The following is a 17,274-nucleotide window of genomic DNA, read 5'->3' on the forward strand; positions in this document are numbered from 1 at the left end:
GCTCCCAGGCGTGCACATCCGGCTGAGGCCTCTCTCGGGCTCTCGGTCTGCATCTCTGCTTGTCTTCTCCACACGTTTTCTCACTGTGCTACCTTGGCCAAGAGCCTCTCTGTCTTTTCCCTTGGGCTGTAATGCGCGGGCACTGATAGTCTCCCCCTCTTAGGGTCAGGAGGGCTGAGTGAGACGCGTGAGGAAGCGCGCCGGCGAGGGGTGCGTTAGCGGGGTGTGCGGGGAGCGTAACTCGGGTGTCCTCCGTGTGTTCCGCAGGAAGGAAAGGGGGCGAGCTGGCCTCCGCCGTGCACGCGTACACGAAGACGGGAGACCCGTACGTGAGGTCGCTGGTGCAGCACATCCTCACCCTGGTGTCCCACCCCGTGCTGAGCTTCCTGTACCGCTGGATCTACGACGGGGAGCTAGAGGACACGTACCACGAAGTAAGGAACCCCTTGCGGCCTCGGGTCGGCTCCCAGAGGCAGGCGCGCCCGCGCCCTCCTGGGCTGCTCCCCGTGGCCGTGGCCTTCCCCACCCCGGGAGGCCAGCCCGCTTGTTTGAGCGCCGCGTGTGGTGTGCACGGAGCTCGGAAGCCCGGTTCCCTCCGAGCGGCACTGTAGGAGCTCTGCGGAGAACGAGCGCCCTGGTTTTAACGGTGGGACGCTCGGGAGGTCCTGTCCCCTGCACGGGACTAGGACTGGGTCTCCCGTGCTTTTCCTCTCGTCCTCGCGGGGCAGCATCAGGGGTTCTGTGGCTCCGCAAGATGACCGCGTGAGCTGGACGTGGGCCCCGCGGTGCCAGCAGTGCTGGTGACAGTCTGTGTTCCTGCTGCGCCGTGTAGGCGCGGTCCGTTCTGTGGGGAGGCTGCACGTGTGGTCCCGAGGACCATGCGCCCCGTGGGACCACATGGCAAGGTCCTCCTTTGACATGGAGGGGGGGGGTGCGGCCCACTCCCAGCCCTCGTCAGGGCCGCTCCCTTCCGACGGGCCAGCAGCCTCGCAGGGGTCGTGGCACCGTTGACACGCGTGAAGCGGTCGGGCCCTCCTTGGGTTCTGGAGGGACTAGGGCGGTTACCCCGCAGACGCGCCACCGGGGCTCGTGGCTGCGGCGGGGGAGGCTCACAGGCAGCGGGGGGCGCGGCAGCGGGTGCGCGGGGTGGAGGAAGGCTGCTGGTGCGTGTGGGGGGTGCCTGTGATTTGTGCCCCCCGGTCCTGGGTTCGTGGGCTCACCTAGTGTCTTGTGGATGAACTTGGTGGGAGCGGTCATGAACTTTGGGTCACGCTGGCGTTGTTTCCTCATGGTCGTGCTGGAGCCGAGCCTTTGCAAACAGGCGTGGCTGCGGAGCCCACGGCGGGGCGTGGCTTTGCGGTGCCCTCAACCCTCGGGTGGTGTCTGCAGGTGCCGGCATGGGCGGCTCATCGCGTCCCGAGGCCCCTTCCGTGGCGGCGCTGCCGGCGTGCCTACTGCTGCGCGCACTGAACGTGGACTTCCCGCTTGTGTGTAGCGGCTCCTCTGTGCAGCTGCCGCTCTTCGCGGTTGCCAACCTTTTAAACGGCCTTGAAAAGAACATCCTTTCCTGTGCGTCTCTCTGTATTGGCTGTTTCTCTAAGGTCAGCCCTGGGAGGTGGCATTGCTCGCTGTTGGGAGGGCATCCTTTAAATCTTGGTTCTGCTCTTTCCAGCTCTGGGGTGGTGCTGCCTGGCCCCCCGCGCCGGCCCTCTGTGGTTCCTGCTGCTGCCGCCCGCTCAGCTCTCCCTACTCCGGTCTTGAAACAGCTTTTGCTCCAGCGCGTGACGCGCAGCGTCTCCTGTGATGCGTTTTACTGGTTCCTAGTGAGATGGGCCGGTGTTCGTGTTCATCGGTTGTTTTTATTCTACAATTGCTGTATCTTACCGTTTCCCAGTTTCCCGGCGGATTTGTCTGTTTTTCTAGACTTGAATCTTGGGATGGTTTTATGTATTTGGATATCTTAGGTCTGTGATTGCATTTTTTTTTTAAGATTTTATTTATTTACCTGACAGAGATCACAACTAGGCAGAGAGGCAGGCAGAGAGAGGAGGAAGCAGGCTCCCCAGTGAGCAGAGAGTCTGATGCGGGGCTCGATCCCAGGACCCTGAGGGCATGACCTGAGCCAAAGGCAATGGCTTAACCCACTGAGCCACCCAGGCTCCCCATGTGATTGCATTTTAAAATTATTTTTTTTCACTGTTTTGTTAACATTATTCAGACTTTGAGAAAAGTTGTGAGAGTCACAGATTCGACTGCTGACCCTCCCCCAATGTTCCTTTTGCCACATCTACCATATACAGCACATTCCAGCACACAGCACCTAACAGGAAATAGAGGTGTTCCCAAATTCTTACTGAAATTGGACTTTATCCCACTCTCAGGTAAAACGGAGTCAAGATTTCCCTGGAATGGCATACAGGAGTAAAAGATTTATATAGGGAGAAAAATTAAGATTATAAAATGATGAAAAATTGTCCCTTTTTATTAATAAAGAATTTATATTCCGCATCTCTCTCCACCTAGTAATTAATACATAAACTGTATGAATTTGGATGATTCTCATTTTCTTAATAGCTGCCAGCTGACTTGATGAACTTGATTTTCTTGGAGGTTGGGGTGGGAATCATCTGGATCCTACTGGCATATATACATTGCTACCCATTAAAAGTCAGAGCCACAGACTGGCTAATTATCTTCTTTACATTTAGTACCTGATTTCTAATTTGTAATACTTTTGTCTTTCCTGAGAATAATTTAGTTTCCATTTTCTAGCAGTGAGGTTTTCAAGGTGTCCTTAATTATACCACTGATTCATCGTATGCGTCTGTTTTTAAAATAGGCTCTGAAGTACCGCCGGTTCCTTATCGATTGTCCGCCTTCGGTGTGATTTGGGCTTGTTTACTTGTTTATTTTGTTGGTACTCATTGCGGGACTGGAGGACTGACGGCAAACGAGACAGAGTCAGGCAGACTTCCGTAGTCTCCGCTTGACGTTTTCTCTGCTGTCTTTGAACATGACTCACTGGGGTGAGACAAAAGCAAACGCTTTAAGACTGGGGTAGCTTCCGTGGGGTTACTCATTGTGGAGAACTCTTGTTGCACAGAATACATAGAAGGTGAACAGTGGGTTTTATTTATTTAAAGAATAAGCATTCCTGTCGAATACGGTATTAGGATTAGCAAAACGATCACTTCAACTGATCTCAGATCTGACCTCACTGGTAAAATGTTTCTTATGTGTTTTTCTGTTTGTGTAATTTCACACTTCTAGAAAAGTCGGAAGGACTGTACAAAACACTCCTCAGACCATCTGAGTACTGATATTGTACTACAGTAGATTTACCTTTTATTTTTTTTTTTTAAAGGTTTTATATTTCCTGGTATTCTCAGTTGGGGTCTGAGTTGAGAGAAGAGCTTGGGCTCTTAGGATCGGCAAGTGTTTTGTTCGCTGGTGACTTTGCTCAGCCCGTCCCTCATGCCCCAGAGGAGCTTGTTTGCTTCACCGGTTGCACCGCTGGGATTTCTCGAAGTGCATCGTGACTGACCGAGCTAAAAGGAATCCTTCTTGACGTCAAGTGTATGACGTTCCCGGCTCTGGGCCTCCCGTGGTTGGTGCTCTGACGCCGGGGGGCTCACACCGCTTAGCAGTGGGTCTTGTTACAACTCAGCTGCTTCACCACTGTTGGGCAGAGCCTCAGGGATCCAGTCCTGGAGTCCCGTGACTCCGCTTCAGCCTCTCACGGCTCTCCGTCCCGGCAGGCGGCTCGGCCTGCCCTTCCGAACCTTCCCTGCGCGTGCCGTGGTGGTGCCGGGCCGTGGGTTGTGCTGATGTGGGAGGGTGAGTTAGGCACATCGTACGCGCTGACGTCATTCGCTTGTAATGAACAGAAGGGGAGCACCAGGTAAAGTCTGAGTACCCGCGGCCCTCAGATGTCTGTGGCCTTTCCGGCATTCGTGGTCATCTTCGGCTTCTCTGTCGAACCACGCATTTGTAAGTGTTCATGTAAGTCTTCGATTAATTTTGGGGAGGTTTTCTTTGCTTAAAACAATATATTTACCATAAGAATTTGGTTATTTAGACAATTGCGTTCTGTGTTTGATCCTTAGATGATTACAATTGGAGTATTTTTGTCTCTTCAGTTCCTGCGTTGTTTCGTTTTTCCTCATCTGTGTAATGAGCTACAACTTAGTTTTAAAATCAGATTTCTTCAAGCGTATGGTTCATATAAGTAGCTGTTTGGGAGTCTTACAACCGCTCTTTCAGAAGTAGTGTATTAAGTATCTGTATGTGGAAATGCTCCGTTCTGTAATCAAAGAAAGCACAAAATGTAGATAAACAGGAATTGTAAAAAGGACCCAGGGAAGAAATTCTGGCGTTGAAAAGTACAGTAACTGAAATGAAAAAACATCGCTAGTGGCTTAACAGCAGATTTGAACAAGAAGAAGAGAGGTGCCTTGCTGGTGGGCTAACAGGTTATCTGGTCGGAGGAACTTGAAGTAGGAAGACGCATCAAGGCGCACAAGAGTCCACTCTGTAATCAAGCCGTGGGAAGACAGAGAACCTTAGAAGCATCACGCGAGTCCTCACGGAGAAGGTCCTTGAGTAGGTCAGTAGCTGATCTCTCCCCAGAAACCGTGCGAGCCGGCAGGTGGTAGGGTGACACGTTCAAAACGCTGAAAGGAAAAACTGTCTTTCAGGAATTCTGTATCCTGTAAACGCCACCTCCAAAAGCGGAGAAACGGGGTCATTTGCAGTTAATAAAACCTGAGAGTTCCTAGAAACACAAACCATCGGCGCCAAGATCTGCAGAAACAGAGAATCCGAACAGACTTAGGACAAGTAAGGAGATTGAGTCCATAGTCTCAGGCACTTTCCAGTAAAGGAAAGGCAGGGCAGCGCGACTTCACTGGCGAATTCTACCAGATAAGTAAAAAGTTAGCATTAATTTTTCTGGAAGTCTTCCGGGAAATCAAGGAAAGAGCACTTCTTAACTCATTTTGTGAAGCTGCTGTTCGTGTGATCCCAACGCCAGAGAAAGTCAACCCAAGAACGCTGCAGACCAGTGTCCTTCGTGGGTGCAGTTGCAGGAGCCCTCACAGAGCACTGAAATGGGCTGGAAGGCGGGTGGTGCACCCTGAGCACGTGAGACTGCTCCCAGGAATGCAGCGGTGGTTCAGCATAACTAAAATCAATGTAACATAACACGTCATACTGATAAAAGTGAAGGAAAAACACACAGCCCAGTCGATGCAGAAAATGCATTTGATGAAGTTCATCACGAAGTAGGAATAGAAAGGAGCTTCTCACCTTATCGAGGGCATCTGTAAACACTGACGGTAACATCACACGGTGAAAGGGTGTGCACTCCCGCCCCGAGATCAGGATAGGGGCTCCGTTTTCCCCACTTCTACTTAACGTTGCACTGGAGGCTCTAGGCGGGGCAGTAAGAGAAGGGAAAAACCGTTAAAAAACAAAGACTCTCAGATTGGAAAGGAAATAAAATAATTTCTGTCATAGATGACAAAATTTCATGTATAGAAAACTAAAGTGTTCATAATACGTATCTGATAAACACGTTTTCCACGTGAGCTGGGTGCAAGATCCACACTGGAAATCGGTCACTTTGTTATATACTTGAAATAAACACTCCAAAAATAAAATTAAGAAAATAATCCCATGTGTGATCGTGTCCAAACTGACCAGCGCGTGGGGAGAAACTAGAGCGAGGAGGCGGAAGAAGCGCACCCCGGAGACCCCAGAACTGTGGGGAGACGCGAAAGCAGACCTCCGCGAGCTGGGGCAGCGCGTGTTCCCGGGTCGGGAGAGGGCGCGCGGTGAAGACGGCGGTGCTTCCCCAAGTGATTGCTAATTGAACGTAAATTTCTGTCAGAATTTCAGTGGCCTTTTTGCAGAAATAGGAAGGCTGGTCCTCAAAGCCCTGTGGGCGTCCGTGGCACCCAGAGAGCCACACACTCTGGGGAAAAACCACCACCAAAGCCGGAAGACTCACACGTTCTGGTTTCACAACATATGACAAGGCACGGCAGGCAGAGCTGTGGTCCTGGCATGAGTATAGACGGGTAGATCGAGAGGGTAGGATTGAGAGTCCAGAAATGAATGCATTCATTTTTGTGCAGTTGATTTTTAACAAGTGCCCCAAGACCACTCATGAAGAGAGACCAGTCTTTTCGGCAGGTAGTGCTGGGACGGCCAGATATCCACCCACGAGAGAACGAGTCGGACCTCAGTTGGACCTCAGATGTGTACCATACATAAGAAGTAACTCCAGGTCGATCTCCCACGCAGAGCTGTGAGCTCTTAGAGGTTAACACAGGTATAAATTGTTGTGACTCTGGATTAGGCAGTGGTGTCTTAGATGCGTCACCAAAAGCTTAAGCAACAAAAGAAAAAGATAAATTGATTTCCTCAGAATTAAAACTTACGTCCTTCAAAGGACATTGAGAAAGTAAAAAAATAACCCATAGACTGGGAGAAGATGTTTCAGGTCATCTGCGTGGTAAGGGTCTAGCACCCGTGTGTAAAGAACTGTCCCGACTCGAGCACAAAGATGAACAGCCCAGTAGAGAAATGGGCCAAGTCCGGAGATCTTCCCAAAGATCCGCAGGCGGCCTTCAAGAAGCGCAGGAAGAGACGGAAACGTGGGTCGTCGGGGACGTGGGGACGGGGAAACCGCCGTTGGGTAGTGGCGCGCACACTCATTGGGTTGGTGTTAGAAGAAAGAAAAGCCGGAGCATGACAAATGTCGGTGAAGACTCCGAGAAGTTGGAGCCTAATGCAGTGCCGGTGGGAACAGAGTGGTGCGGCTGCTGGGGAACGGAGCTGCCGGTGCCTCGGAGGTCCCACGCGGACCCACAAAGTCACTGAAAACCGGTACGGCGGCATCACAGAAGTGCTCCTCGTTACCGTGAGAGTCCAGAGCGGAAGTAGGGCCAGCGTCCATGAGCTCATGGGTGGGCCAGCGGAATGCGGTCTGTCCGTGTCCTGGAACCGAGTAGTCAGCCGTAGAAGGACTGAGACTTGGATGCATGCCGTGACATGGGCGAACCTTGAAAACATTAGGCTGAGTGAAACAAGCCAGACACAAAAGGTCACATATTGGATGCTTCCGTTTACGTGAAACGTGCGGGATAGGCGAATTCTTAGAAGATTCGTGTTGTTGGGCGGGGGAGAGGTCATTGCCTGACGGGTATGAGGTTTGTCTGCAGGTGGAGAAGATGTTCTAGAATTCGATAGCGGTGGTGGTTACACACCTTGTTATAGAAAATACTAAAAAAGCACTGAATTCCACTTTAAAATGCTGACTGTATTACGTGGCCCCTAAGCTGGCCCCTAAGATTTAACTCCCCTTTGCTGAGTTGCTTCTGCCTCTCTGCCCGTTTGAGGGTGTCCTCGATACCTTCTGTGTGTTCAGCAGGCCAGAGGAGAGCCCAGCTGTTCTGTCTCGGTCCTTTTGGCGGGCCTGGGAACCTCGTAGGGAGGTTTGACGTGGACTGTGACGTGGGCACGGGAAGGTTTTGGAGCACGATGAAGCCCGAGACTCCGCAGCCCTGGCCGGACTCGAGCGGGACATGTGCGGAGCGTGCGGTCAAGGGTGGGGTGAGGAGGGGGCGGATCCCGAGTGTTTCCGCGGTGCACACCCACTCGCTTGTGGAACAGTGTCTTGGGAGTTTGTCTCTGGGGCGCTGGGGGGGAGCGTAACTGTCAAGGAAGAATAGGAAACACTGCATATGAGCGAAATTAGGAGGTATGGGGCTCTGTTTCACTTTATGTAGTGTTTCCGGATTTAATACTAAATGAGCTGTACAGTAATGTGTGTTTTTATCAACGCGTTCAGTAAGAAGCGATTAGTGACTTGGACATAGGTGCACGAGCTTTTCACGTAGGTGCACGATGTGAGAACGTCTGATTTCCGGGACAAAGGCACGAGGACTATAGTTCGTCCTTCGCATTTATAATGGAAGGGAGAGCTGAATTTCAGAAGTTAGTGCCAAAGTGCCGTTCCCTTCCCTTGCACACGTACCCATGCCTTTCTGCAGTCGGTGCTCACGGACCTCGGCTCAAGAAAAGTCGCGGATGGGCGCTGGCTTCCTGCAGATTAGCCCAGGCCGGAGCGCGTACGGCTCGCGCCGTTCTCCTGCCTCGGGGCAGGGGTGGGCTGGGGTGCGGGTCACGTGGGGGACCCGGAACCTTCTCTGCCCTTGCCTGTCCCCGTGGAGCTTTTGGACCTTCCGTCTCTGAGCCAGCCGTCCTCAGGCACTTCATCGCCCGAGGCTCCTGCCGGAGCAGGACGTCTGTCTGGCTCTAGAGTGCTCCTGTTGTGTCTCGTCTAGTTCTGTCCTTGCGGGGCTCCGCCACCTGCCGGGACCGAACCGCGCTCCCCGGAAAGGCTTCTCTTCTGCCGCTCAGGGCTCAGTGTCCTGCCTTCGCGGCTCTGGCGCTGGCTGTTTTGCGACCCGGGAGTGAGTGCCTTTTCCTTTGCCCCCAAATTCCAAGTGGCCTCCGAGCTTTGTTGTGTCTGGTAGGGAATCGTCCAGACGGCCTGTGGCTCCGCCAGCGGGGGCTTTACTGCGGGTTGTCACCGGAATGCAGGCCCCTGTAGTCCAGCCAGCGGGAACTGCTGTCCAGCCTTCGTTTTGTTCCTCTTCTGTCAGGCAATGCAAAGGCGGACCCAAGGGCTCTCACCTTATAGGTCCGGTAAGTGATTCGCAAGTACGTTCAACACTTGGAAGAAGCTTCTGGTTATTTTTGGTGTTACAGAGTGGTGCAAGTGAAAGCGTTTGGTGTTCGCTTTGTTACTACTGCTGCCTGGAGAAGCTGTGTCTGTTAGGCCTTCTGTAGCTCGCACGGGTCTTCTCCCCGGCGCGTGCGGTGAGCAAGTTCTGCCTGTTTAAGGTAAGAACAAGATAGTTCAAGTTTTTTTTTTTTCTTTCCTTTCCTTTCCTTTTTTCTTTTTTTTTAAGAATTTATTCGAGCGAGCGAGCCAGAAGAGCAAGCGCGAGAGGCAGGTGGGGAGAGGGGGAAGCAGACCCCGCTGAGCAGGAGCCGGACGCCGGGCTCGACCCCAGGACTCAGGGATCGTGACCCGAGCTGACGGCGGACGGCTTCCCTTGAGCCAGCCAGGCGCCCCAAGATAGTTCAGTGTTAGTTTATTTTTATTTTTTGCCTTTTGGATAATCCTTGTCAGAGGGTGAGGGGCTTCCACTTGGAGCCAGAAAAGAAGGGCAAAGGTAAAAGGTCTTTTGCTTTCAGAATTTGAAAGTTTTCGAACTTGCTTCAGACGTTTGCTTATGTGCTGTCGAACTGAACTGCACACGCCTGGGGTGGAAGGTCAGTGACTGAACCGGAGGGAATGCGGTGGCTGCTTTCGGGGTACCCGCGGATGCACTCAGCACTCTTGGTACTCTTGCTAGGAATTACTGAATGGAGAGGTTTACCGGGTAAGATACCTTGCCGGCCTGGCACTTCTGTGCCCCGCCGCTGGCGTGCTGGGACGCACCCGTTTACCTCGCCCGTTACCTTTCCCGGGTTCAGGTCCTGCCCCGGTCAGGCCCAGAGCCTCTCACTGCTCTCGGGGTGGCTCTCGGGGTGGGGGCTCGTGCGAGTTGCCTGTCTGTGGACAGGTGGGGTTGGGGTCTGCGTGTGATCATGGATCTGTTTCTTAGAAACTAGGCTGCTTGCTAAGAAAATTACCCTCTTCATTTCTGTTTTTAGTTAGGGAGGCCTTGGCATTTGTCCAACAGTTAATGAGAAATCATGGTACAATTATGTTATATTTTTTTCTCAGTTCTTTCTGTGTTTGACACATTGTGAAAATTAAAGAACCTTGAGTGGAAAATGCATCAATGAAATAAAAGCAATTGTGTTCTGGCCTTGGTTTTTCCCTCTGTAACGGTGTATTTTTCAGAGGATTAATTAAATGCGGGGATGTACCTATTCCTCGCCGTGTTTGCTGGCGGACGGGTTGCACGCTGCTCTGCCCCCAGCTGAAGTGATGCTTTCATAATTTCTAAAGGTAACTGAATTGTCTGAGTTTTTTCTCTTTTAAAATAAATTGTCTTATTGCTCTTACTGATTAAAACCCGGATACACCCCAGCTATCAGGCGAGTTCGTGTGGTGTTTGTAGAAACTAGCTCTTTTTGTTAAGTGAGTAACCGATCAAGACAACTTACGCACAGTTCATCTAGTCTGCTGAGCGGTGGGCCACAGCGGAGCGCAGTGGTCCGACGACCTTTTGGATTACTCGTGGTGAGCTGATGACATTTTAAAAAAATTTCGGTGAGGGATAGTTGACATGTGTCTTAAAGTGACAGTAGGTTAACTGTCGTAGTACTGATTATACCACCAGCCTTCACTAGCTACCTGTTTAAAATTAGAAAGGGAATATAAATCAGAAAAACCTAAAATGTAAAGATCAATAAATACCTTGGTAATTTCAGTTTGTATCTAAAGATAAGAAATTTGAGTTGAAAATAAATAGAGTGATCTTGTCTTCTTGGTCATAAAAATATTGGCATTTATTCAGATACCTGCTTAGAAAGGGGATTGGCTGCATGTAGTGGATACCACCTAGGCCTGACTTAACGCCACTAAAAATTATGTTTCCTTAACTATTCATCCTTGGGAGTAGATTTCCGTGAATGGAAAAAAAAAGATCCTTTTCTTTGATTGCCTTGGAAAAGTGTTGTTACTGAGGGATTTCTTTTTACTGGCATCTTATGCTCACTCACTGGTTTGAAGTACTCAGTTCTTTTGGACAGTTTTTTTTCTGATTGAAAAATATTTATTAATTAAAAAAATTTGAGCATATTAACAGAGAAAGTTTATTAGTGATCCCATCTTGAACAGATAACCTGTTAATATTTTTTGTATATTTCTCTGTGTCAGATACAGCGCATGCATGGTATTTTGTAACCCTTTTTACTTCATTTTAATTTGAAGTGAATAATAAAAAAACCTTTCAGCCTTCATTGAATATATTTCTGAAACATACTATTTTGCATTCCTGCTTTACCAAATGGCATTTTTTTTTAATAATGAACATTTCATGCCATGGAATTTTACTATTCTGTACCAAGGCTTGGTAAAGCGTGACCCCTGCAGGTCCTGAGAGGCACATGGACGTGGTTTTGTGGATATGTGCGCGGTTTTCTCCCCGGGAAGAAGAGCTGCGTGTTTTTCCACCCGGTTCTTGGAAGGGTTTAGGATAGTTAAGAAAAAACTTTAGTTTTAATGACTACATGATACCGTTTTATAATTTGTTGTCTCTTCCCTTGTCTTTAGACAGGTAGTGTAACGTACCCTGTAGTGTATGGAAGTGTAACGTACCCTGAGCAGAACGATCCTACTCCAGTCACGTGGGGGTACTACTTTATTCCTAATTTTTCCATCTGTATTCACAGTGAAACTGACCTGTTCTTCCATTTTGGGTATTATTATTATTTTTTAAGATTTATCTATGGGAGAGGAAGAGAATCCTCAGCAGACTCTGTGCTGAGCAGGGAGCCCGACGCGGGGCTCGCTCTCAGGACCCCGAGGTCATGACCTGAGCTGAAACCAAGTCGGCCACTTAATCGACTGAGCCACCCAGGTGCCCGTTTTGGGTATTATTTTTTTATCAGGCTTTGCTAGTGTTTTACAGGACCCATAAAATAAGCTGAGGCATTCTGTATATTTTTCTCTGATCTAGAATTACCTTTAACATAAAAATATCTTTTCTTTTTTTTTTTTAAAGATAAGCGGGCTGTGTGCCTTAGTGACCGTTCAGCTTCTCTCGTCTGGGGTTAATTTGGGTTATTTATGTTCTGCTAGGAAACCATTAATTTTGTTTTTGCTGTATGACGACTAAAAGTATTTCAAAAATTCTTTAAATACATTTTGTCTCTGGATAGACTTTACTTGCGGAGGGCTGTGTGGGGTTCACCGGGTGACTTGGAACCTGCGTCAGGATCACCGGAGGAGGCCCTTCAGGCATGCTGTGGCTTAAGCGGATTTGACCGTCCCGCGAGGGAGCCAGGGTGCCGCGCGCGACACGGCCAGTGCTGCGTCGCGAACCACCCGGTTTCCAACGTGAGACAATACCAAGCACCGAAGCTGTGGTGCAAGTGCGTTTGAAAGAAACCAGGGCTCCTTGGAGGAGGGGCCGAGTCTAGGTCGGGGGAGAGAGGGAGAAGATGGGCCTCGAGCATCCTCCATACCAGAAGCGGGGGAGACGGCGCGGCTCACGTCTGAAGGACTTCCCGGCTTGAGGAGGCCTCTGCCATCCCAGGATGGGACCCCCGGAGGGCCGGGAAGGGTAGTCAGTGTGCGGCTTGGAGCCCAGATGTGCTTAAGTCTGGTCCGTGCTGATGAAACACGAAGCCCACGGGTCCCCCTTGGAGGCCTCGAGAGGACGATGCCATGCAGCACCGCCTCAGCCTCTCTCTGTCTGGTCAACGTTCCGCCCTTCGGACCTGTTGATACAATTAAGGACAGCGAGGGTTTCTGATGAGCTGTCCTAGTTCAGAGGGAAGAATGGCACATTGAAGAGAAGGTGCTGGGTGGCTTGGCCGCTAGGCAGCGGATGCTGTCCGGAAGGAGAGCGAGACCCCCACATCACGTCCGGGATAATTCCCAGAGGGATGAAGGACCAGAGTCCTAAAAACAGCACGGCAGGAATGCTAGGAGAACATTGTGCGGGATATTTGTGGGATCAGGGAACGGGAAGCTCTTAGGAAGACAAGAAACTCAGAAGCCATTAGGAAGTCATTTGTCTGCGCAACAGAAATGGAACAAAGCCAAACCGGAGTATATTGTAAATGGTGGGAAATGGTTCGCTTGCGGACATTTATAACCTGGACCCACACATGGTCATTATCCCCAATACAGCCATTTTCATATATTGATGAGAAGAGGACAAAGAGAAAGACGGGTTGAGGGGATGAAAAGACAGTTTACGGGAGAATAAGAGCAAATGGCCATTCGCACTAGGAGAGCGGGCCCAGGTTCCGTTGTCAGGATCGTAACGGTGCAGGCAGCCCGGCTTTCGCCCACCGACCGGCAAAACCTGCAGGGAGGTGGCGCGTCCTCCTCGTCCCGCTCGTCCTGCTCGTGGGAGTGCCGTGGGCGCGGCTCTCTGCAAAGTCTGGCTTGTCTGCTGCAGGTAAGGCTCGCCGCGACTCCGCTGCTCTGTCCGAAACGCAGCTTGTGGAGACGAGCGCGAGCCCGCAGGGACGCCCGCTGGAGGACGAGAGCGGCCCGGTGGCGGCGGCCGAGGGGGAGTCGGGGCCAGTTAGCTCCTACCACCCGTGCCCTTTCTGGGGTCGGACGGCAGACTGCGCGGGGGGGTCGCGAGGGGAAGAGCCCAGCGGACCGGGGAGGAGCTTCTGAGCAAGGCTGGTTCTCGGAACGTCGCGACCGGCAGCGCTGCTTGGCCAACGGGTGCCGCCCGCCCGTGTGTTCAGGTCTGCCCGGAGCCCTCGGTCCCCGTGGAGCATGTTCGCTTCAGCCCCTGTGTGCCAGGCTCGGGGGGCTCTGCGAGGGAGAGCCTGCGGGGGGGTGCGCACGGCGGGAGGGGCCGCACCCCTCCAGTGGGCCGCACGTTTTGACGGCGGGAGAACGCCGTCCTCCCCCCCAGATGGCGAGGTTGCCCGCGGGGGGCCGCCGCCGACACTCGCCGCGGACATCGGGCGTCTTTGGGACAGAGCCTGCTCCGTTCACCGCGTTTGAGGAGCCTGGGACATAACGCGATTTCCGCTCAGAGAGTGACATGTCCAAAATGGTTTCTAAGACGAATTTTGCTGTGTAACGGGCGACTCTCCTGTGTCTAGAGGGCTGTGCTCTCAGGACTCCTTTGGCGTTGCTGTTAGCGGGTCGTTTGCCACGAGGGTCACTGTCTGACGCGGCTGTCTCTGCTCTCAGTTTTTTGTAGCCTCCGACCCAGCGGTGAAGACAGACCGTCTATGGCAGGACAAGTACACCTTGCGGAAATCCATGATTCCCTCCTTCATCACGATGGACCAGTCCAGAAAGGTAAGGCCGGGAGACACACTCGGACTTTGTATCTGCCCACCACGTGACAGGAGGAATCTTCTTAACGCAGTTTTACTGCATTTTACCAGTAGAAGCGCGTAGGAATTGAATCCGTTGATCTATTAATGCGTGTCAGCTAGTGAGGTCTTTCCAGTTTCTGGAATTCACTTGGTGCTGCCCCAGGCATCTCGTTCTTTAGTTTCCAGTTCGTAGTTTGTTCTTATGAATCTTTGTAGTAGTTGCACGATTAATCATTTGTATGGAAAGGTAACTCTAGGCTATTTTCCGTTTTAGGTCCTTTTGATAGGAAAGTCAATAAATTTCCTGCACCAGGTCTGTCATGACCAGACGCCCACCGCAAAGATGATAGCAGTGACCAAGTCTGCAGACTCCCCCCAGGATGGTACGCGGGTGCTGGCGGTGGAGGGGCTGCGCGTATATGTACTGCCCGGAGCTGCCTTCTTCCAGAGGGACGGACAGATGCTCTGAACTGTTGTCCAGAATACCTTCCTACATAGTGTGATGTGTATGAAATACCACTATGCAAATTTCCAATCCCCCCCCCCCTTTTTTTTTAAGATTTTATTTATTTAAATAACAGAGACATCACAAGCAGGCAGAGAGGCAGGCGGGAGTGGGGGGAAGCAGACTCCCCACTGAGCGGGGAGTCTGATGTGGGGCTCGAGCCCAGGACCCTGAGATCATGACCTGAGCCGAAGGCAGAGGGTTTAACCCACTGAGCCACCCAGGCGCCCCTCAATTCCATTTTTTATGTGGGGTTAAACAATAAGTTTTGGACGTAGTCTGGGTGTTTTCCACTTACTAATCACTCGTAGTAATTTATATTCCCGTTTTCTTTAACTGCTGTAGCGATGCTTTGCCGGGATAAGGAAGGACAGCTGCTGCTCGTGGTGGCCGCAGCCAACCTGGAGGCGTAGTCAGGGGTCAGCAGGGGCTTGCACGTGTGACTCGCGTTCCGAGTGCCGCGTGGAAGTGCCACCTGCTCTGAACGGCGTCTGGCTCCCTTCGCTGCTTCCTCTCCCGCCTTCCCCATCGGCCTGTGATTCCATGGTGGCGGGCGTGTACCGCTCTCTGGCCGTGGCTGCGTTTCCTGCTCACGGGCTCCCTCTGACTCTGTGCGTGGGACGGCGTGGCAGGTGTAGGCAAGACGGTACGAGTTCTTGTTCACGGTGGTGGCCGTGCCTTTGCTGAAGAGAAACGTGCAAATGAGATCACGATTACCAACAGTAACAGGCAGGAAGTGCTAAACGAGAGGACAGCGAGTGCTGCAAGCGTACGACACTGCAGGGCTGGCTGTAGGCCCTGGGTGTGCGCTGGACCCCAGACCTTTCTCGCCCGGCATCACCAGGACTGTGCCCTGTGACCGTCCTCGCCTCCCCGCAGCCGCCACTCGGCTCGCTGGTCCTGGGTCGGACGGCTGCAGGCTCCACGCGGTGTTTCTGAGCCGCCTCCCTTCCCTCGGGGTCCGTCCGTGCGGCCGCCGCAGGATAGCCTCCTTGTAAGGCTGTGTCCTGTTCCGTTGTGTGCGGACCCCGCGTTTCCTGTGACCGCCGGTCTGTCGGGGACGCTTGGGCTGCTTCCAGATCTCGTGTTGAAGGGATGCTGCCCTGAACGTGGGGTGCGCGTGTCTTTGCGGATGAGCGTTTCCACCTTCTTGGGTGGATGCCTGGTTGCGGACGTCCTGGAGCCTACGGCCGCTGTCCTTGCCATGTCTCGACCCTCCGTGCCCTGGCCACAGCGGCTGCTCCGGCTTGCGCTCCCGCCAGCCGTGCCCATGGGCTCCCCTTCGTCCGCAGCCTCGCCGGCGCCTGTGGGTGTGTTTCCGCTTCTGGCCGTTCCGGCAGGGGTGAGGCAGTGCCTCTCTGGTCTGATTTGCATTTCCCCGACGATGAGAGGTGGCGAGCATCTGTTCACGTGCCTCTCGGCCCAGTTTGGTTTTTCGTGTCTGAGAGGATTCGCGGGAGGAGGTGTCCGGAGCGTGCTGGAAGCGCTGTGCCGGGAATCCAGACGGAGGCCACGGCCAGCTGCTGGGCTCTGGGAGGTGCCCGTATCACCGTGCTGCTTGGGACAGGGCTCCGTGGCGTCACGGGTGCTCCGGCTATTGGGGTCAGAGGCCTCTCCTCCCGCCCTCAGTGCATTTAGCGCACGGTTTAGCGTGTACGTTTCAGCGATTCGTGGACCCCGGTTTAGTTCTTAGAACAGAGAGAGGTGTGGTCCGAGCACAGATTTTCCAGAGATACCTGTGTTTAAGAGGTAGAACAGGGAAGAAGAGCCAGGAGCACGGTACGGACAGGTGTCGAGCGCTCTAGTGCCCAGAGAAGACGGCCAGCTCGGGGCACGGGGCGTGGGGCCGTGCTCACGTGCGGGGGGCGCAGGGGAGTGTGCGCCTCTGGGCTGCAGTGACGCTGCTTTGCCGCTGTCCCCCCAGCCCTAACCCTAACCCTAAAAGCATTTCTGGGGTAACATTGACATTTTTAAAACGATAACTGACGAGCAGAAGTACGCAGCCCACTCCCCACCGCCCGTTAAAACGTGGCCGCGGTTCCGCTCACGAGTCGTGTCCCCGCATTACTGTGTCATTGGACTCCACCCCACAGTGACGTGTGGTCTGAACAGCAGTGATCAAAGCAGGTCTTTCATACTGGGACTGTTACTCTGAGCAGCAAACAGAAAACAGTCCCGAGGGCTCCTGAGGCTCGGGAGCGGCTCGAGGGGAAGACCGCGGGCTGCTGAGGCCTCGCCTCGTCTTACCCGACCCGAGCAAGCCGCTCCGTACGTCTGTCTTCTCCCTGTGCTGTTTCTGCTCAGTGTAAAACTGTGGAAACGTTTGTTCTTCATATTACTGCTGAGAGCTAGGTCTCCTTGCCGGTGACCGTCTGCTCTTACTCCGCGTCCCCCAGAAATCTCCCGATGCGGCTGCTGTGGCGGCCCTGACCCTACAGCCAGGCTCGCCGTTCGCACAGCCCGTCCTCACACGGGCCGTCCCGTGGCGCGTGTGGACCCTTGAGTCGTGACCGCCCCGCACCGCACGGCTCACTGGTGTGCTGGGGGCGGTTTCGGGTTCGTTACACTGACTTGACCCGGAGGTCAGCTCACGCCAGCCTGCTGTCGGGGCCCCTTCCCAGGTCACGGCCTGGGGCTGGGGGCTCGCTCGCCTTCCTGGGCGCGCATCCCGCTGGGTCTGCCCTCAGTGCCATTCGGGGGTTTTGGCAATGGCTTCTGTA

The 17,274-nt window shown here is 52.9% G+C and overlaps 1 protein-coding gene across 2 annotated transcripts in view; it reads left to right on the top strand.

Annotated features, from left to right (window-relative positions):
* Nucleotides 1-17,274, top strand: part of TUBGCP3 (tubulin gamma complex component 3) — a 62,700-nt gene that overhangs the window by 23,806 nt on the left and 21,620 nt on the right. For both annotated transcript variants that reach the window (XM_080799123.1, XM_080799124.1), the window contains exons 11-13: nucleotides 268-434; nucleotides 13,919-14,029; nucleotides 14,324-14,432. In XM_080799123.1, coding sequence (XP_080655249.1) covers nucleotides 268-434; nucleotides 13,919-14,029; nucleotides 14,324-14,432 — 387 coding nt within the window. The remainder of the gene's footprint in view (nucleotides 1-267; nucleotides 435-13,918; nucleotides 14,030-14,323; nucleotides 14,433-17,274) is intronic.

The sequence above is a fragment of the Martes martes genome, assembly GCF_963455335.1.
Source record: "Martes martes genome assembly, chromosome: 3".
NCBI classification, from domain to species: domain Eukaryota; kingdom Metazoa; phylum Chordata; class Mammalia; order Carnivora; family Mustelidae; genus Martes; species Martes martes.